The sequence below is a fragment of the Vidua macroura genome, chromosome 14 (assembly GCF_024509145.1).
Source record: "Vidua macroura isolate BioBank_ID:100142 chromosome 14, ASM2450914v1, whole genome shotgun sequence".
NCBI classification, from domain to species: domain Eukaryota; kingdom Metazoa; phylum Chordata; class Aves; order Passeriformes; family Viduidae; genus Vidua; species Vidua macroura.
This window is the reverse complement of record NC_071584.1, coordinates 21,402,844-21,424,318: the sequence shown is the minus strand read 5'-3', so window position 1 is coordinate 21,424,318 and position 21,475 is coordinate 21,402,844. Positions and strand designations below refer to the sequence as shown.

Below are 21,475 nucleotides of genomic sequence, written 5' to 3'. Positions count from 1 at the left end.
AAGCTAACCAGTGGCATGCTATTACTTAGACCCCTAGATAAGTCATATTCAACTTGGTTTTCCTAAGGCAGCGTGTCTTTGTGTTTATACATTATTAAGTTGTGAAACAATCATCAGGTTTACCTGAATTTGCCAGAAATATCCATGTCTTGAAGTTACCAAATTTCCATAACATCCATAAAAAAGGGCAAGTGCAGGCATTCTATGAATGTCCTCACTGGGGAGAAATAACGAGTGCTAGGGAATGCCCCTAACTAGGCGTTGGATAACCATATAGTATGCTTATTTGGGGAACCAGGCTTCCTGAGTTTCCCCCTCACAAAACTCCTTATTGAATACATACCTCCCTTTCTTGCAGTTGCTGGATCCAGGACAACACAGTGTTCTATGTCTCTGTTGTGGCCTATTTCTTCTTAATATTTTTGATGAATACAGCCATGTTCATCACTGTTCTCCTTCAAGTTCACTCTGTGAAAACAAGGACACAAAATACATCCAGATTCTGGAAACAGGGTGTTCTCCAAGATCTCAAAAGTGCTTTCAGCCTGATGTTTCTTTTGGGCTTAACTTGGGGCTTTGCCTTTTTTGCCTGGGGAGCAGCGAGGATATTTTTCTTGTATCTCTTCAGCATTTTTAACACCTTGCAAGGTAATTTCTGAATGGAGTAGTGCTATAAACACACTTTTAGGGATGTGAAATAACAATACATCTGTAATATCATGTCACTGAAGCATGGGGGAAGAGGAAAACTGATACTGATTTTGTATTAGAGGCTTTAGCTATTTTAAAAGGAAAGCTCTGTTGCAGTGGGATGACAGTGTCGTTTAGATAAGTTGCTGTGATAGGTAGACTATTAAAGACATAAATTCATGCCTTGGAAACACAGGTCCCAGTAAATGCACCTTGTCAGGAGCTGGCATGATCCTTTTCATCTGGGCATAAAAACGGCTGATAGAATCCCCATTGACTTGCAGATTATTCTTAAACCAAATCTGCAGAAAACTCTTCCTATTACACTTCATATGCACGAAGAAGTCAGTGCAACTCTGGGCCAACGTGATTATAAAATAGTAGTGTGGCTTGGGTTGGAAGAGATCTTCAAGATCCTGGTGCTGGGCCAGGGACACTTTGCCCACACAGAACACATTGGTATCAGAGGCATGACAAAAGTTTAGAAAAGGGGCAGCAGGTTGGAGAACACACGTGAAAACTCATGAATCTCTCCTTTCTTCTTTAGGGTTCTTTATCTTTGTGTTTCACTGCCTAATGAAGGATGAAGTAGTGAAGCAGTGCCGAGTACACTTCTGCTGGGGAAGATTTCGTCTGAGTAGTTATTCTGGTAAGCACTGAAGGGATTTATTCATTGACTCATAAATCTTTGTCTGCTACTGGTGTCACATTTGTTCTGCATTAAGAAATAAGGCTCCTCTCAACAGCCCTTCTGCATTGCATTGGATAATTGTTCTTTAATAGGTCTTTATCCTCTTGCATTTACTGCTCGTGATATGATAACAGGGTGACAGCATGCAGTAAAACCTGCGGATTTCCAAAACCTATTTCATCTCGGTCTCTTAATTCTGTTCTCACGTGCCATTCGGTGTTCCCTTATGTGAGCCATATTTTTGGTGGCTTTCCAGTCTTCATAAAGCTGAGATTCTGAAATTTATGCAGAATACTGGGCATACAAGTTGTCATTTTTTTATGTGCGGTAGCTGGATTTGCTCAGCATGGGAAGGAGGAGGGAGAAGTCTTGCTGTCTTTGGCTGAGGGGTAGTTACAGAAAAGAGATGGATTTTCAGAGGTGCACAGCAAGAAGACAAGAGGCAATGGACCCAAGCCATGGAAATTCACATTATTTGTAAGGAAACACTTTTTTTTTTTCTCTAGTTGGGTGGCAGTGGCCCAGAGAGAGGGTGGGGGGAGTCCCTCTCCTTGGAGAGTCAAAATTTAGTTGGACAGATGCCAGACCCACTTGATCCAACTCTGGGCAAGAAGCTAGAACAAAGACCTCCAAAGTTCCCTTCCAGTCTTAATTTTTCTAAGATTCTTCTATTTGCCAGCTCAGCAAGGAATAGCATGGGCTTATTCTGGCCTACTCCAGTGATGTTGATTTTTTTACTGAAATGTGGAAGAATTGAATAACTCTGTGTGTCTATCAAAATGAAATGATGTTATGAATGGGTATAACAAAGGAGAAGCTTAACCAGTTGGTTTTCAGGAAACCAGACTAAAAATCTGGTATTAATACCTTTGTCTCGTGACCAGCATCCTGTGCACCTTGTGTCGCTGAGGAAGAGGCAGCTTTCCATTTGCAGAGGGGGAATTCAGCACAAGTGCTCTCACTAGCAACCAGACTGTTCTCCCTTGAGCAGGAGCCAGCTCAGTGTTGTATGATGCAATGAGGATGAGGCTGCAATTCCTACCCCTCGTGTGACTCCTTCTGTGTGACCTCATCAAATTAGTATTACTAGACGGGGTCCTCAAGGGGAAATAGAAGACTGAATTGCTGGTATCCAGCCTCACCTGCACAAGCATGATAGAGCTAATGTAAAAATTAACATTGGGAATTGTGCACTGTGTGGCACAGAGGCCCCCAGCCGCTAGGCAGTAATAAGGATGGTACAGAAAGCAAGCACAGACCATTCTTCTCTCTGCTCTCTGGTAGTTTGAGATGTGGCACCTGTACAGAATTTTATTTCTGCACCTTCCACTCTCTGATTTCAGACTGGAGTGGGTCAGGTGCAACTGCTGGATCTACGCCAAAGCATTTAAACCACAGATCACCATCCCAGGCCTTGTGGAGTCTACATTCTAATGGAACAAGTTCAACTTTCAATGCAGATTTGCTTCCCACGACTTCTCCAGATACAAATTTTAAGATTGGTAAGAAAAACTGCGTACACTGCGTAGACTATAATTGATACGTACCACAATAAATTCCATATGGTGACAGTCAAATCCTAACTAATGGAAAGAAAGAGGAAACCTTTCACTGCTTTGTCTGTGCCGGGCTTCTGCTTGGGGATTAATGGCAAAGTTACAGTATGGCTTTTGCTGTACTAGGGAAAATAAGAAAGCTCTTAAAATCCTGGGATGGCTCTTCTCCAAAAGGACAGAAGCTCCCTGCTCAGCTGCCACCTTAGGTGCCTAAGGAATATTCTACCCTCTGCCAGCCGACTGACACTCACATGGGATCTATTCCCAGCTAGGGAGCACCGTAGTCTTGAGATAGACTATGGTGCTCTTTAACTGGAATTGCATTCCCAAAAGAGCAAAGATGTTGGGGATTACGGAAAGCTAAACAAGTCATGTTGTGAGCCTTTTTAAACCAGAAGAATCCCAGCGGAACGTTTTGCCTTCAAAGATGGAGAAATTGTTGCAGGGCCGTATTCTGAAAAAGAAATAGCACCAAACATTCCTAGTTGTTTTTTGAAAAAAAAATGCTGATTTCTATTATTTCCCCAAAGACATTAAAACTTCATAGGCAGGTTCTTTCTAAACACATTAAACCAAGTTATTATAATGCAAAAATGTTCCCAATTCTTTCCCACAGCTGAAGTCCATTGCAACCCCAGTGTATCTCCGGAAGATGATGAGACCAACCATCCTTTTTCACAAAGAATACTATCCATGGACACAGGGTTGCACTATCCACAGAAAGTAGGATTTTTACACTGATACTGAATTTGTTTTCCTCTGCTTATCTAATGATGGTTCCTTTTGAGGCTTGAGAAACAAACATAGTGCTAAAGAATTACTTCTAATGTACAGTTATCACTGGACACAATTATAGAGCTAAAACATCCCATGACTCAACTTTAGACTTCATTAGGAGTAGCAGTACTGACCACAAGAGGATTTGGTCCCACTGTGTTTCTCAGATTAGTCCTCATGTTAAACAGAGATTGGCAACACTCCTCATCCTGAGCCCTATTCATAGTTCGTCCTCCTATTTTTTCCCCACTTTCCACTGTCCTGATAGCCCTCTGTTTCCATCTTCCTCTGATACCTATCTCAGAATTCAATACCTGTAACACTGAGTTACAAGTGATATTTTTGAGACTGTTGGCTGACTGTCCCAGGCATGGATATCTAGAGTCCTTGATCAGTATCTTTCCTTACTTTTCTGGAATGGACTTTGACCAACTTATACATGAAGAAATTGGACCCAGATATTCCTCTCAGTTGTATGTTATTTTCAGACATGCTGTCCTTGGTGACTTGAACTTTGATTCCTAAAGAGACATAGATGCATGTCTAAATGTTTGAAAATGTTGCCCAGTATTTTCAAATGGAATGAGGAAACAATAAACACTGAAATTCTCACCTTCAAGGGGTATCCATATGTATGATGTAGGTTTCAGATTACCTCTCCTGAAAAAAACTCCAGAACTAAACCCAAACAGAGAAATAGCAGATAAACCCCTACTATCATTGGAGCTGGAAATAAGGAAGTTTTCCCTTTAGTGTTGCTTTACTGTGAATACCGCAGAATGTAAACTCCATTTCATGACATCACAAGAGAGACTTAACTTTCCTCACCTTCTGAACACAGCAAATGTGTTCAAACCAGTAACTTGCCTGCTCAGCCAAATCCTAGTTTCCGTTTTGAATGCCCTTCTCTGTATCACTCAAGTAAAGATTTTAAAATTGTTGTTACTATAGTGGAACACTAAGCTGTACCCATGACGGAGGAGTAAAATAAAGTAATGAAGTGACATCTTAGAAGTGGTATGTGTGATACAAAATACAAAAGGTTCTTTCAGTGAATAACTCCCACATAGCAATTAGTGGAAAAAGATTAATATTTTAAGGTACAGTACCTACAGCCAATCTACTTGAAATCAGACAGATACCCTTCAGTTCCTTGGCTTTATGGGAGAAATCTTGGCATTAAAAACATGCAAACAAGTTCCACCTTGTACCCACGTCTTTCTAACTTGAAATTGCTTTCAAGGGGATTGAAATTCAATAACAAAGGTAGTTCATTATGTTGGCCATGAACTATTGTAGTTTTTATTTTCTTTAGTAAACACTTTGTTCCACAAGCTGCTGCTGAATACAAGCTTTCCCTGCTTTCCAGTGTGAAGCACAACACTGTGCCTAACCCCCTCTATACTCCTAACCTGGCTGCTGCACACCCCAGGGGGATCCTGAGAGACTAAGGAAGGAGGCTGTATAGTTCTTTGGGGGAACTGGAGTTTTAGTCCTCCCCTGAGCCCCTTTGAGACTAGTTTGTCTCCACTACATCAATAAGACCAGGTGGGTGGACAGTTTGATGTGTCTCCATCAACCTGCTTTGACCCACACTTTCTCCTTTGTGCAGTAATTCTTTCTACATTCACTTCAGAGGACGGAAAATAATAGGCTTACATTTCAGACATTAGGTAACAATTTCTATTTTTAAGGAATAAGAGGTCTAGAGAGCACATGGAATTGCCATCACTGCAGGTCTTAAAAAACACTCAGGGTGGTAAGACAAATACCTGCCAGAATTAGTATAGATTGATTTTGCCTTAGAGCAAGTCCTCCCAGATGTGTTTTCTATGACTCTAATTTAAAATAAAAGACAGCAGAAGAGGGCAAAACATGAGAGCAATATAAGACTGGCTTTGGCCTTGTCTCCTGCATCCTTTAATTATTTTTTTTACATTCCTGATAAAAGCTGAAATGTACCTTGATTTTCTAAAGTTTTTGCTACATGCCCTCGTGAAGGATTAGGAGCAGCAAAGATTCAGGTAAAAGCTGGACAAGCAGCAAGAAAAGTGCTGGAATATGGAAGACTTCTCAGGCTGCCGAGAAAAGTCTGGAAATGCCATTTCCATCAGCATGCTTCACACTTTGGAGGTGTACCAGTGGGAAGAAGGGCAAGCTGCACAGAACGGAGGTCTCCATTCTTCCTGCTGATTCTATTTTTTTTTTTTTTAAGCAAAATCTGGAAGTCAACTTTTTAAAACCTGTCAAGTTGCTTACATAAAATGCAAAGCGCTATTTGTTCTGGGAAGGCGGTTAGCTCACTTCCACTCTCTTTCACATGCCTAATGGCTTTTCCAGCTAAACAGTGTATCATTTATGTTTCAAGCATGGCATTGTGTAGGTTGTCAGCTGGAATGAAGATGTGTAATTTTCCTTGGGCTGAAATAATATCTTCCACACCAGCACTGTTGCATTTGCTCTTCTCCAGGATATCTGCGCTGACATTCTGTCACAGAATTGTGCATTGATGGTTTTAACAGGGAGAGGACATGCACAGAAACAAATCTAATACAATTTCAAAGTGCTTGTGTTTCACATCCTGATAATTTTAAATGATTGGAGCAGCTTCTGCAGCTCTAGCTGGAGCCATGACCGGTGTGTTACCAAGACAAGTGCATCCTCCTCCTCCCCGTTTGGATTCTATGAGTTGACTTCTGCCCGTGGCAGGAGGCTGGAACGAGATGATCTTAAGGTCCCTTTCAACCCAAACCACTCCATGATTCTATGACTCAATGTAAAAGCGACTTTGATTTCTAAGTTGTTCTCAATTTGCTCCCAGATTGTTTATTTTTAGTGATATGTACACTAGGAAATGTGTGCTGTATTTTAAAGCAATAAAAGGATTTCAGAAGGTATATTTATTTGAATTATTTGAAGTCAGATCTCAGTGGGTTATTAACAATAGGTTAGATGATACAAAAGAAATAAAAAATGACAGTAAAATCACAGCAGTTGTTGTGGTAAATTGAACAAAAAACTTCCCACTCCCACCTTATTATTGAGACTGGCACAAAACTCCACCACTGTTCATCCTAGCTAGGTTAGGGGGTGCAGATCCAAGATGTAGACAGCCCACTCATGGGTTCCTGGAGACTTTTAAAGTAGCTAAAGCTGTCTTCTAGTTCAGCATATGTACAGTGCTTTGGTAACCTGGGACAGATAAATCTTACATAGGATGACAGCTAAAGGTGAGTACAGCTTGTTTAAGCTTCCTCCTGCCTGTGTGAATCTGCAGTATTGGTAGCAGTACACCCAAGATGTATGATTCTTTCTAAATTTAGCAGACAGCTATTACTGGGACAGCGAAAGAAATGTCATTATGGGAAATTATTTGAGATTAAAAATCAAAATACCGGGAAGATAACTGCCTATTGCATAAGATGATTGTTGAGCCTTAATGCACAATGCTCTCTGCTTTTAGGTATCAGAAAGTATTTAGCATGTCATGGCACTTTAATGGTTCCAAATTAAATGTATCATGGAGAGTTTCAAGGGTGCCCAGAAGAATTATCCTTGCTCTATTATTTCATTGCCTGATTGCTCCTGTAACTAGAGAAGTGCAAGGGTTTCGTTCCAGTGTTTATTTTTCTCTCTTTTCTAAGAAATGACACCGATATTTCACTGGCCATTTCCATACTGAAACTGGCTGAGGAAACTCCTGGAAAAGGGGGCTGGAAGGGATGCAATAATGGAAAAACAGGATAAAAGGTATGTGGAGCCATAGATTAATGACAGCATTTGAGATCCTGTTGCAGGCAAATTGCATCACACTAACTCCACTGAACAGTCTGGATTTGAGCATTGTAGCAAGATCTGAAACTCTTTTCTAATATTTTAACCGAAAAGATACCCCATCTTGTTGCTGCATCACAGAATGCTCCTTTGGACAGCTCCCCTAAACTGACTTTCCATCTCACTTTTGTAACAGTGAGGGCTGGGATGGCGTTATTTTTGCTCCTAGACATGCTGATGAGTCTTGTGGTGTTTGAAAGTTTAATTGGGTATCTCATCTTAGTTTCAAAAAACAGGGACACCATTCCAATTAAACATTGGTGCAGGATTTGATGCCCTGAGTCTCAGTACCTGCACGGCTCCCTCTGCCCTTGGTGTAAAATCAACTCCACACAGATAAACCCAGAAATAAATCAATGTTTTTTTCTCCTAACTAGGTAGTCTTTTACAATAAATGGTTACACTCTGTTATGAATGTGACACAGATGAGGAAATTGTCTTTGAAGAGTACTAAAAACATTTTTCATTTTCATAGCTCAGTAGTTGCTTTGTCTCCAGCTGCTCGGGAGACTGGGCAATGGTAAAAAAAATTAATATAGGATAGAGAAGATGTTCCCATTTAGTGGTGAAAACGATCAGATTGACAGACACTGAAATCAAGCTCTTGTCATCACAAGTGAAGAAACCCAGCATGGGCAGTGCCCTCTGCAACATTCCTCCCCTTTTGCCTGAGACTCGTCGCTCTGAAATAGATGCATGGCAAGATGGGGAGGTGATGTTCTCTATGTTTTGGGAGACACTCGATGTGGTGCCTAGAAATGACGTATTCCCATTCTCCCAGAAGGACAGAACAGAACAGAACACAACCCTGAATGTTTTGGTAATCTACTCTGAACATGGACTGCTCTCTCTGACATGGATGCTCACTCCGGCATGCATTCAGGCTTTTCCACTTAATACTTGCCTGCCTGAAAACTAGAAAATGGATTTGGAACAGTCACACAGCCATAAAATGGCTTTTTGTCCCCTCATCTCGCCGTTACATGTAATGCCATTGGCAATTTCAGTTTAAAGAGAAGACGCTAAAGCTGTAACACATTCTGACTGATGTAAGTCAGAAACAAGGTAATTACACACACACACCCATCCCTGAGAAGGTTGTCTCTAGAGCAGGGACTCCTCTTCCCAGAACAAAGGTGGCAAAGGCAGCTCAGAAAACACTAGGAAGAAAAATACATTTCAGAAATTCTAGTTACAAATGCAAAGTCTGTGTCATAAGCTGGAGTTGTTAAAGGACTCCAGGTCAGGACTTTTTGATGAAGTAGCAAAAAGCTTTCCATCATGTCAGAAAAACATGACCTAAAAAGAAGGCTACTGGGATTTGCTGAAAGGGACAGATTTACATTGATCTGTCAGATTCCTAGATTTAAATCAGTTTCTTCCATCATGGGAGGAGTAGGAGGAATGTGCCTGTGGTGTCCCAGCAGAAAGTCCAGCTTTGTACTAAAGAGTTTGGGCACATGGACAGCAACCAGGCTCATCTGTAGGAGAGATCCTAACCTAAGAAAAGCCTTTTTTAAGAGAAGATGCCACAACAGAGTCTACCCAATTCAGAACTAGGATAGGCAAGCTGTTCAGAATCACTCTACTGTTAACACCCGACAAACATAAACGTCAGTTCACTCAGTGGAGAGACAGAAGGATGCATCAGCCAGCAATAAACAGATGGTGAAACTGCTAGGAGAGACAATCAAAGGGCTTAAAATGAGTTTGAAACGTAAAAGAATAATTAAGACTACTAAGTAGTTCTATTCAGAAATTATACAAATAACAACTGAAAAAAGTGAGTTAAAATTATCTTACCTTTAATAAAATTATCTTGGCCAGGCGCTGGCTAATAGAGCTGCAGTTCAGCATGTATCATCAGTTTTGTGCTTCTAGCACTTTAGCTACAAAGCATTCTTACATATTTTTATAAATAACCATCAATGCAGCATGACCAATGCACCTTGAAATACCAAAAATAAGCAACAACAACAACAAAAAAATACTATTTTGGAAAATAATTTTCTTTGATGAGTGAGTTAAGATTTTGGCTGTTTTCATCATATTTTGGCTTGGTGCAGAACAAATGGTTTTGAAAGATTTTTCCGAGTGGGTGATGACTATGCAGCACATGGCAATGATTTAAGTCAGTAGTCACACTGCATTAAAACAGAAAATTTACATTAAAAATACAGCTAAATTACATATTCTTGAGTATTTTTTTTTTTTTTTCAGCAAGGAGTTCAAAATGAGCATTTCTTTTCTGTGAAGGTGAAACCTGAAAAACTAGACAGAATTACTTAAATTGCTTTTCACGCCAGGAGGCAAAACTCTAAAATAATGCCTTAGAGTACTTTACAGTTTGGAATAATAATGCCATTCTCTTCCTTTACAGCTAGATTTGAAAAACAGAAATCTATTGGAAATAGCTGAAATTCTGCTATCGTAAACAAATTGCAGATGGAGTTTGCTGTCTGTCCTTCAGATTTTTGTTGGGTCTAGACATTGTTATTTTGTGTGTTTTTTGAAAATAGTGGTTTTCACCTCCTATTGATCCACTAAGACAGTATTTTAGCTTCCATAAGGAGAGAAGCTGGGCAACTACCTAAAAGCTCCAGTAATATAAGGACTGAGGAAAGAATTGTGAGAAATGATGAAACTTCCTGCTGCCACATTCCCCCAGGGAGGCAGAAAGAGGGGGAAAAAGCAGTCTCTCAGTGGAAAGAGAAAATCAAGTAGAATTTCATGCTGCTTTGAGCAGTGTTAGACATGTGTACTGTGGAGAGAGAGAGAGCAGGGAAAAATGAGTCTGTGTTTCCAGATAGTGGGGGGTTCTAAAGCGTGAAGCATCAGAATGGGCATTCGGGTCCAGATACACAAACTCTTTGGGATGAACAGCACACAAAGTACTGGGAATAAAGAGAATGTTAAGCTTTTACCACTTTCTGGAGTTGCTTGCATCTGTGACACATATTGATGTCCTCAAGAGGCTTTGATATGGGTTGGGAGATCTGTCTGCTTTCCCTTCATACCTGAATCATCCCCCAAACCAACTGCTGGGAGCAACTCACAGCTCAGGAATTCAGTCCTGTGGATTATGAGTTGCACAGAGGGATATCAGTTCAGGTCCTTCATCCCAGCATACAAAATGCTCAAGTGACAGAACTACTGAACCTCAGAGTCCATTTTGCCAGCCCGAATCTCTCGGACAGCTCTGGAAGCTCAGGGACTGTAAGAGTTGGTTGGGATCTCTGCTATGGCTGAGCTTTGGTGCATCAACCAACATCTAGTGCAATTCAAGGCAAGCAATGAGCTTCTTTCAGCTCAAATCCAGTTTCAGCTAAACACCTGATGCGTCATTCAGATGCCACCCTTGAGTACTCAACTCAAGTTGAGTGGTTCCCAATGTTTGGTGACACCTTGAATCTCCCATACAGGAAAATGAAACATTTTATGTAAGTATATGACATTAAGCTGTCACAATCTGCTACAGTTACTGAACTCTGTATTAAACATAATGCATGGCACTACGCCAGTGTGGGTGGACAACATAATCAGGATCCTCAAAGGTACCTTAATCTGTGAGCAACCTACATACTGCGCCTGCACGAAAGGACATATTCTGGTTGATGATGACAAGAGCTTCTCTTCTGAAAGCACTTTCAAAAAACATAATTGGAATTTTTAACCCGTGAATACTCTTTCCATCAGTGACTCCTTCTCCCACCATGCCACAGCACAGATCTTCCATTTGATATAAATTCTACCACCTGGTCTTTCACCACCTGATATGTATGGCATGGTTATATGTGAAAGGATTGGGACTGGGGGAGGAAAAATAAGGCTTTTCATGCATAGTACTTAGAGACATTTTTTTTGAGTAAATGAAACAAGCTTGATTTCGTGTGTCTGCATATGTGCAGCTAAAGGGACTCAGCTATAAGGTTGCTTTTGTGATTTGAGCAGGGTGCTTTGTGTCACAGCTCAAGAACAATCCGAAGGAAAAATACTCCAGCGACTGATCTTAATTTTCAAGGCATAAGGCTTCAGTCCTTTGATCCCTTTTCCACTCCCACTATTTAGAAATTAGATCTTGGCTTAATTTTAGGAGATTTAGCTCAATGCACCACATTTCTTGTATCTTAGTATACAGAAAGGGCTGTATACTAAGGAGTTATTCAAAGTAAGATGATTTGAGCACACAATGAGATTATTTGAGATTTGACTGTTGACTTATCTAAAGATGAGAAAACCCATACTACTACTAACATGTCCGATTGAGAAAGCATCAGGAAATCAGGAATCCTAATTCAGAAGATTTGACTCATCACTTCTACCATTCAAAGCCAATACGTACCTGGGTTACTGCAAGATAACAGGCATCTATCCAGCACCTACCTATAAACTTGTTCATACTTTGGCATAAATTGAAACAGTGGGACTGTTTCAAGGGAAAAAACCTAAGTGTTACCAGGCCTGTGGCCATAAATTTTGGTTTTATATTGCCTTTTGGAAGGTCACTGCATTTCTGTGATAGAAAGGCTAATCAGAGCATGTGGAATCCTCTGACTCCTCCCCCTCAGGGAAGACTATATCATAGAGTTTTCCCCACCTAGGCTGATAGAGAAGACTTAACTCATGATGCTCTGCAGCACTACTGCTAATCTACATCAGCTTGCTCCCTCATTGGCCAGTTGACACTGCCCACCCCAACTGTTCATCCCTCATCCTCCATACAGGTTGCTGCCCTTTGCCCACCTCTGTGGCCTCAGGTCATTGGTCACTGACCCCATACTCAAGTCGTGCAGACCACGTGGTTTTGTCTTTTGTCTCTGGTCCCTTTGGTGTGGTAGATGCAATAAACCCTTGCTGGACTACATCATGCAAAGACCCCTCCCATCTTTACTCCGCTGAGCTATCTGTGGCGTGTGCATGTGCATGGACTTGAAATGGCTGTTCTTGTGGCCTTACTCTGAGTGGCTTCTGAAGGAGACATTTCAAAGAAGGATGCAGCATTTCTACCACCCTGCCATGCTGCGACAAGAGCATAGTCCATTTCTATAGCTTTGTCAGAAAATACTAACTATATTCTGATATATTTTATCTGCCATTAATGTGTACCGAAGAGTTTTGTGTTAATATAGTATATTCTCTGCTTACCCCTACTATTGAGAAAACTAGTTCAGGTTTTCATTATATTCTCATTTTAGAAAATTTTGAAAAACAGCAATAAAGGTTTGCTATGTAATATACAAACCCTAATGTTACAGTTCTGATACAATATGATTTTTACTTGCCAGATATCTCCAGTAAAAATCCCACCTCATTTCAGCTAATGTATTTAAAGGAACTCCGTTTCTCTTTTCCTCCTCCCTCTCTGTTCCACTAGCTGAAAAGCCAATAAAAAAATTCTCCTCCTCTCCAGTTCAGAACAAGATCTATGTGCATTTCTCCTAGGCATGTTTTGAGATCCAGAAGGGGGTGAAAGTAGTTAATGTGCAACAGGAATCTGAGTTTCAGACACAAACCTGTACCTTTCCATTGACCCTGCTGACATGCTGCAAGCTAAATATTAAACATTTTTTTTCTCAATTGAAGTCCAGCCTGGGGAGAAGAAACAGTTAAAGAAATGTCTCAATTATACTTGCAATCAGCTAATCAGACTTTGTGTGCATCTGTGGATGGTACAGAACTGAAATCAAGCTCTGATAATGAAACCACAAATGAAAAATGGACTGAAGACTCCTTTCCAGGATTAGAAATATTGTGCACAATTTATGTTACATATGCTGTGATCATTTCAGTGGGGCTCCTTGGAAATGCAATACTCATCAAAGTTTTTTTCAAGATTAAATCAATGCAGACGGTTCCCAACATCTTCATCACCAGCCTGGCATTCGGAGACCTGCTGCTTTTGTTAACGTGTGTGCCTATAGATGCAACGCGCTACACTGTGGATACCTGGCTCTTCGGAAGAATTGGGTGCAAGCTGCTGTCTTTTATCCAGTTAACATCAGTTGGAGTATCAGTGTTTACCCTGACTGTTCTCAGCGCTGACAGGTGGGTCTGTGCAACTGATTTGCCAGGAGATGCTGCAGGTTTGAAGTTAGAAATTAATAAAATAGCAGATATTATCATTTTGCACAGTCTTAAATGGCACATTGTAATAGACTAAAAATCACAAACTATCAGTCTCCTATGTAATTTAAAATTGCGTGTTAGTAAAATTGTAGCACTTTTTTTAAGGGAGTGAGGCGAGGAAAACTCTTTCACTCTTCTGACCTTTTATTAGTTTGAGGTACAGTACAAGGGTTTTTCTCAATTGCACAGAAAAAGGAGATGGCTTAAGTGGAGAAAAAGACAGTATATTGGTGCTATCTAGTGGTATACTGAAGTAGTCAAGGAAGATAAGAAGTAGAACTGATTATGAGTGAAAATTCTTTAACCTATGCACTCAGGGAAGCTTTAAAATCCTAGAACATAAAAGACTGACATGGGATAAAAAGCCAAAAGAAAACACAGAACAGAACTAGGGGACAAAGGAATGACTCTTGTGATTTGATGGCTAATGTAATTTTCACCTTGAGAACACATATATATATAAATTTTTTTTTCTCTTGTAGTTCTTCTATCTTTTACAGAAATATTTTAGCCCAGGGGCCTTGAAATGAAACTCAGGTTGTAATGACAGCCTTGCTAGGAGGGATCAGTGTTCTGACTGCTGTCAGGAAGTGCTGAATCTGTTTTCTGTGTACTTCTTTCTCGAATGAACAAAACTAAGGAGATTTCAGTTCAATCAGCAGGAGCACTGAGGAATAGGAAAAAAAAATAAATTTAGTACTAAGAGAGAAAAAAATCATCTTGTCTGCCAGCAATTGTGCATTGTATGTAATAGCAAATTGTTCATGTGTCCAGAATTTTACCAGTGGTACTGTTACTGTACTCCAAAATAATCAGCCAGCACAGGAATGACCGCATAGGGTCAAATCAAGGATCCATGTAGAGCAATACCAGCCTCCAGCAGTGGTAGTATAAGGACAAGAAAAGACACATAGGAAGAATAAAAACCTCTATCCAACTACATTTTTAACCCTATGCCTTCAGATGAAACTGAACAGATGTTGTTTCTGTCTATTTAATAACCTCAAAGGATTTCTCTTTTGGATACTTGTTCAGTTTTTCTTGAACTTGCTTAGTACTGACTGTCACTGCCTGTACAAAATAACTCCTTTTATTTCTGCACTGCACACGGCTTCATTTGATGGTGCTGGCTCTTGTGTCGGAAGAGACAGTGATCCCTATTCATGTCTCCAGGCTATTCATGTTTTAATCCATCCTTAGGTTGTGTTTCTTTTAGTTAAGGTGTGCAGAGCAGCACATGATAATCAAAAGTTGCATTAATCAGGGATACAGGTAATTGCACAATTGTCTCTTTTGCTCTCCATTTTTTTCTAATACTACCTAACATTTTGCTTTTTTGTTGCTGTTTTAGTTTGGGTTTATTTTAGGATTTTTTAACTACTGCTGAAGAGAAGCTAATGTTTACACTTAACTACCTATTGTAGCTCCAAGGTCTTGGTCCTGTAGGATGTCAATTAAGAATTCACCATGACTAGATGACCTTTAAAGATCCCTTCCAACCCCAACTCTCCTCTGATTCTATGGTTTAGACACTTGCTTCTGTATTTAATTCTTCATGGTAGCTGTTATATAAATACTCTGCACTACATTCTCACAGAGTAACTACATTGTAAACTTACAGAACAAGCTCCGATCAGTCACGGGCTTAATGACAGACTGTTGTGTTCCGATATACTAGAAGAGCTCAAAGTCAATAAAAATGTTATTTGTTTGATAAATATCAAGCCAGCTTCCAGCTTTCCATTTAAATTTGCCTAGAGGAGAAAAAGACCAGATCCTCAGCTTGTGCAAAATAGTACAACTAAACTTTCTTATCCTCTGGGTCCTTTTTCACCACCTTTTCATGCCAGCCTTGTGCTTCCCTGGAGGGGTTGCTTCTTTCTGCATTACCAAGACTCCCTGGTCCTTTAGGAGCAGGGTATGTTGTTTCCTGTGCTTCATCCGCCTTCATGGAAGTTGGCCTTTTTCCATGTCCCACTTCCACACAGATCATCACACACCCATAGATTAATCCAGATTCTTCTTGTATGCCTGACTCAGTCCATATACGACAGAATCACAGGCATGAATCAGCAGTGGTGCCCTCTCCTGCTTTATAAATAAGAATGAATCCTGGAGCATTAGTTTGAGTCACATCACTACATTCAGCAGGGGTCTCTGGAAGACAGAAGAAAGGAGGGGTGAACATGCTTGGTTTCATCTATTTATAAAATAGTTAACCTGTTTCATACCTTCATTGGTGTTGCATACTAATTCCATCATTTATCTTTCAAGGCAGAATCATAAAATTAGGAGTGACGATTGTCCAATCCAAACTTTAGAAGTCATCTTTACATAGGAAAGTTTTAATGGCAACTCCTGCCTGTCAATCCATTAAAATTCATGCCTGAAATTAATTTTAGCATTTTGATTCCAAAGAGCTAGTGTCTGCTTTCATTTCCAAGAGAATTCCAGCACCCTTTGTTTAGCAAGAACAGTAATGGCTTTAGTCTTAAGAATTTTGCAGTCTGTGCTCACATTATTTCTGTGTTTATTCTGACAGCGATGTTGGTCATTTTAGGTACAGAGCCATCGTTAAACCCTTGGAACTGCAAACTTCAGATGCGCTCCTGAAGACCTGCTGTAAAGCAGGCTGTGTTTGGATTGTCTCCATGATATTTTCTATCCCAGAGGCTGTTTTTTCAGATTTGTATTCTTTCAGCAATCCTGAGAAAAATGTAACTTTTGAGGCGTGTGCCCCCTATCCTGTATCTGAGAAGATTCTGCAGGAAGCTCACTCCCTGGTTTGCTTCTTAGTGTTCTATATTGTGCCCTTAGCTGTCATTTCTGTCTACTACTTTCTTATCGCCAGAACTTTATATAAAAGTACATCCAACATGCCAGCAGAAGAACACTCTCATACCCATAAGCAGGTAAGCTCTGATCAAGCACTAAACTCTCCAATTTTCCAAAGTCTATTGTGCTGATTAAATACTAATTCTTAAGTACAAAACTTTACCTGATAATGGAGTAAAAAGTTCCACAAATTTAGGCCATACCAAATTTGAATCCAAACTTATCTGTGCACTTAGGCGCCTGCTCATGACTCATCATTTGTGAGTGCCCACTCTTTCCTAAAGAGAGACGGGTATGTCGTGCTTTATCATGACCCTGTAAGCTGAAGAGTTAAAACATTGGATTTTAACACTGGGACCTCATTCATGTGAACTGACATATTAATTACTGTATTTTTAAGTCCTAGTCTAGATGAGAGTGTCATATGATTGACAATGGAAAATAAATGTGCTTTTCACTGGGAATGCTTTGTTAAAAAATTGTGAAGTGGATTTATTTTCCAGTTTAGATCTTCTGGTTTGGGGTTTTATTTGTTTGTTAATTTCATTTTTACTTTTTGCTTTTTTGGTTACTCCAGCATTTAGACTTTTACACTGCTTTGCAAATCAGCACCAACAACACAAACTTTTTACTAATTGCTATTAATGCCAGCTATGCATTTCCTTCTTGTAGATTGAATCCCGCAAGAGAGTTGCAAAGACAGTGCTGGTGCTTGTGGCTCTGTTTGCCTTCTGCTGGCTGCCCAACCACATCCTCTACCTGTACCGCTCTTTCACATACCACACTTCTGTCAATGCTTCCACCTTTCATCTGATAGCAACTATTTTTTCCCGCACCTTGGCCTTCAGTAATTCCTGCGTCAATCCTTTTGCTCTTTATTGGATGAGTAAAAGTTTCCGCCAACATTTTAAAAAGCAAGTCTCATGCTGCAAGGCAGCATTCTGTGCAAAGCCTTCCAGTGCTCCCCAGAGCAGTTCTCCTACCAGAGCCCTGTCAGTCACAGGCAGCATGCATGGCTCAGAAATCAGTGTTACACTGCTAACAGATTATAGCATCACGAAAGAAGAGGAAAGTGTTTAGTCCGTGTGGGAAGAAGAAGGACAGAAACGGAGTCATTGCTATCAAGTCACTGCTACTGGTATCCTGGAAAGAGGTGCCATGGCTTGCCCTGTCTGTGAAAGTGTGTTCATCAGTGAGTTCCTCATTTTTCAAAATATATAATAAAAAAATCAAATTGTGTGGGGGAAGAAGCAGCAACAGCTGAACTTTCCAGCATAAGCTCAAAGGGATTACTCATGTTCCCAGGCATGAGCACTGATTCCTAGCTGGAATTCCTGGACTGGGCAGGAGAGGACTTAGCAGACTTGGTGCAAGAAATGGCTGTAAGGATAGTTTTGTTCTTGGTGACCTGCTCTTTGAGTCATGACTGAGAGCTCCCTCTGACAACTCCTTGCATCCACAGCAAGCAAGCAAAGCCACTTGGTCATAACACGATCAACCAGGCACATTTTTGATTTATTTATTTTCTTGTCCTGAATGTTAAAAATGGGTAAATACATGAAAAATAATGCTAAAATGAAAGGCTAAGGTTTGTAGCACTGTGAAATAAAAAAAGAAAAAGCATTATGGGCCAGATCCATAGTAGCTGTTGCTCTGTCAGTGACTTAGAAATTCTGGGTAAGAGCTGACTGCCTTGTAGTGAGATGGATGTTCCTAAGGAAGTCAAGGGAATGAGCAGGTGATCATTTCTCTGAGAAAGGTATAATCACCTTTAATCACACTTGTAAAATTCTTTGTGATATATGGGTAAAACATCTCAATAGTGCAGAGTTTTTTATTGTTACAGTGACTTAATAACAATAAATTGGGGTGGATCTGTATCAAGAGTTCTATTTGGGATTTATGATGCACTTTTGAAGTGCTCAAACATCCATTCCTGCCTTACTTTATATCCCAAAGTGGTCTTGAGTGCACAGCCTGGATTTCTCTAAGATGGAACTGTGTGTCCAATCCACCAAACCAGGCTAGAGTGAGTTTGAAGTGAAAAATGTACAGTGTGGAGAGTCAGACTGACCCCTTTACCTGCACAGATCCACTCCTGCTGTAGTGTATGTGGTTGTATCTAAGTGGCCTACAGATACTCAAGCACACTGGGAGAGCTGTATTTTTTCTACTATACTAATTTTCTATTCTTCAAGTTGCATCCCTTTTTAACATTAGGATAGGCTGTCTTAATGCCATAGGCCTTCTAATCTCAAATCCACTGATTTTATGACTGGGTTTGCAGAAGCAAACCAGGACAGCATGTCCATGCTCAGCAGCACTGCTGACAGGGACTGCCTTCCCATCAGGAAGTACTGGAGACTAGTCTTCCTACCTCATGTTACAAAATATTTGAGTGACACTTATTTTTATGAATGTTATGTTCCCTGAACTAGAATTTTGTCTGTGGAAGCTGGTAATAGAAAACAAATAGATTTTCTATTGTTTAAACTAAGGGACTTTTATTCCAAGAAAGAATTTGTGCGTTAAAATATAGAACAGAAGTTGCAACATATGAACTAAAATAATTCTGTCAGTCACAGAAGCTTCAATTTTAACTAACCCTTGAAGGTATAGCCCCCCTTCAACTGCACAGAGCCCCTTAGCAACATATGGCTAGAAATCCATCCACTCATGTGTCATTAACTAAGTTGATTATAAGATGAGAAAATGTATTTACAGACTCTTTCTGTTGCCTGCTCTAATCAGAAAAATAAAGCCAAACTATAAATCCCAGGGGCATTGCAAAACAACCTCTGTCATCATCGTAAACCAGTTAATGACGGACCAGTTTAATCCCATCAGACCTGGCCTTGTTTTACTATGGTCCTCATGTTACAAGCTGCAAGGCTACAAGCACTAGTTTTCCAATAGATTCCTCCTTTTATTGTACCAGTTGCACACCAGGATAGGATCACTGAAAGAAATGGAAATACAATAGTATAGAAATACAATTTATGGCAAAGCGGACTCCAGAGACCTTATTTTACTCTCTTTGTCTCAATGAAACACATTGCCTGGAAGAGAACCTTGTACAAATATGAACTTGTTGCACTGCTATTTTCTTCTTCTCTCTTTCCTTCATGGAGCTGCAGGGTGAGACTGAAACAAGTAGATAAATCTACACACATATGAACCTACGTTTATCTTCCTGGATCTTACTACAGGGAATTCTAAACAAAAGAAATATCCACCAACAATACCATTGCTTACAGCATTTTTTATTCTAGCTTAGTAATGCCTTTGGGAAACAGATCTACATGTTTCTGGACTTCACAATTTGTCTCTGTCACAGACCAAATTTCCCACTGCAAAATCTTTGGCTAACCCTTAAAACCCAGTTTCCTAAATCACCATTTTTCTTCCTTTGCATGCAGCTACTTTTTGCTTGTGTAACTCCTCCTCTAACTGGATTGTCTTTCTAGTGTGAATATATTCTGTTCCAGAACTAATGTTTTTGCTATATTCTGCACATTTTCTTTTTAAAGACTGGCAATATTTCAAGACACAATTTAATTATTCTGTGTACTTTATGAATTGATAATTCTGTATATTCAAATCTTCATGGCATGATGTATTGGAGTGATATATGGGTCAACATATATTTTTATCTAACCAATGTGATATTATTTATTACATCTACTCCCCACAAACATCATTATTTATTACATCTACTCCCCACATTACCATAACTGGATTTAAGGGAAAAGGGTTGTTTCCTTGGCAATCTTTTCTTGGCATTCCAAAATCAGATTATTTCACACCTAAGTAATACAAGTGTGATTCTATAAGAGCGTATGGGAATATCATCTATTTACATAAGTACTGAGTATTATCTCGCAAATAAAAGGGATGAATAATTAGGGGTTCCCTATTTACGTCCACAGCATAAGACTAGGTAGAAAAAAAGGCACAAAGTGCTGAAAGGCTGACTCCCTCAAAGGTTCTGTCCATACGGAGTCATACTGAGAAAGTAAATACAATTTCTAGGATGTACTTTTTTTTTCATTTGTTTTGTGAATGAGATGTACACATTTCATGTGCACATTAGCAACAGTTTCAATATCTGTAGTTAGTTAATCGCCACCCCCCAAAATCCACAAAAACTAAGAAGCCTATGTGCAACACTGCTAAAGTGAGAGTGACTGGGGTATAAAAGTTAGTTACACAATTATAGCCATTTCAAAGCTCCTGCTCCTGTTCCCATAAAAATTGTTGTTTTATTTTACATGGGTTGCCTGTTGACGCTCCTGTGTTTTTGCCGAGAATATTACAATTAAAGAATAACCCAAAACTACACACAGCTACAGCACTTACACATTTTATCAGTGTTACTTTAAAAATGTAATATGGGCTTTAATCAGCATTTAATTGTTGGGTCTGCCACAGATGGTCCCCTCAGTGCAAGGTGAACTGTGACGTGGAATTTCCATGTATGGGACACAATATTGAATTTTTAGTACATCTGTACTGGTTCTGTAATTTTTCTTACCATGAAGACTCCTCATCACTCTCAGTAATCTATGTAACAGCTACAGGCTCCAGACCCCTGAAAAGCTCAAAGAGGAGTAGCCTGTCTGTACTTAGTCATTAGTTACTGCCTTGACTTAACAAAACAGCTCAGGAAAATAGTGTCTACCTAATTAAGGATTAGCCAGTAAATTGCTGGTTCCCCTATTAAAGGGAGCAAAACACTTCAGAAAAACCAATTTATCTGTATTTTTAGTAGGTGGTCCCTCTAGAACAACATTCAGGTTGTATCTTTAGAACATCAATCAGCTCTGATGAGCCAAAATTGGCTCATGTCACACAGACACAGATACAGAATCATCATGCTAATTCCTCCTTTTAATATTTACTTTGAGACATTTTGCCAGAATTTAAAACATCGTTTCTTGACAGCTTGGACTGATCTGAGCTGTGG

General features: G+C 39.8%; 1 protein-coding gene and 1 long non-coding RNA gene across 2 annotated transcripts; both read left to right on the top strand.

Annotated features, from left to right (window-relative positions):
• The first annotated feature begins 478 nt into the window (after positions 1-478).
• Positions 479-4,535, top strand: LOC128814420 (uncharacterized). Its single transcript, XR_008439371.1, has 4 exons — positions 479-648; positions 1,238-1,339; positions 2,725-2,883; positions 3,554-4,535. It is a non-coding gene; the product is annotated as an uncharacterized LOC128814420 (long non-coding RNA).
• An 8,559-nt stretch (positions 4,536-13,094) lies between these two features.
• On the top strand, positions 13,095-19,496 carry BRS3 (bombesin receptor subtype 3). Its single transcript, XM_053990229.1, has 3 exons — positions 13,095-13,593; positions 16,235-16,586; positions 17,182-19,496. The coding sequence occupies exons 1-3, from the start codon at positions 13,163-13,165 to the stop codon at positions 17,587-17,589; spliced, it is 1,191 nt and encodes a 396-aa protein (XP_053846204.1). The 5' UTR covers positions 13,095-13,162; the 3' UTR covers positions 17,590-19,496.
• The last annotated feature ends 1,979 nt before the right edge of the window (positions 19,497-21,475 follow it).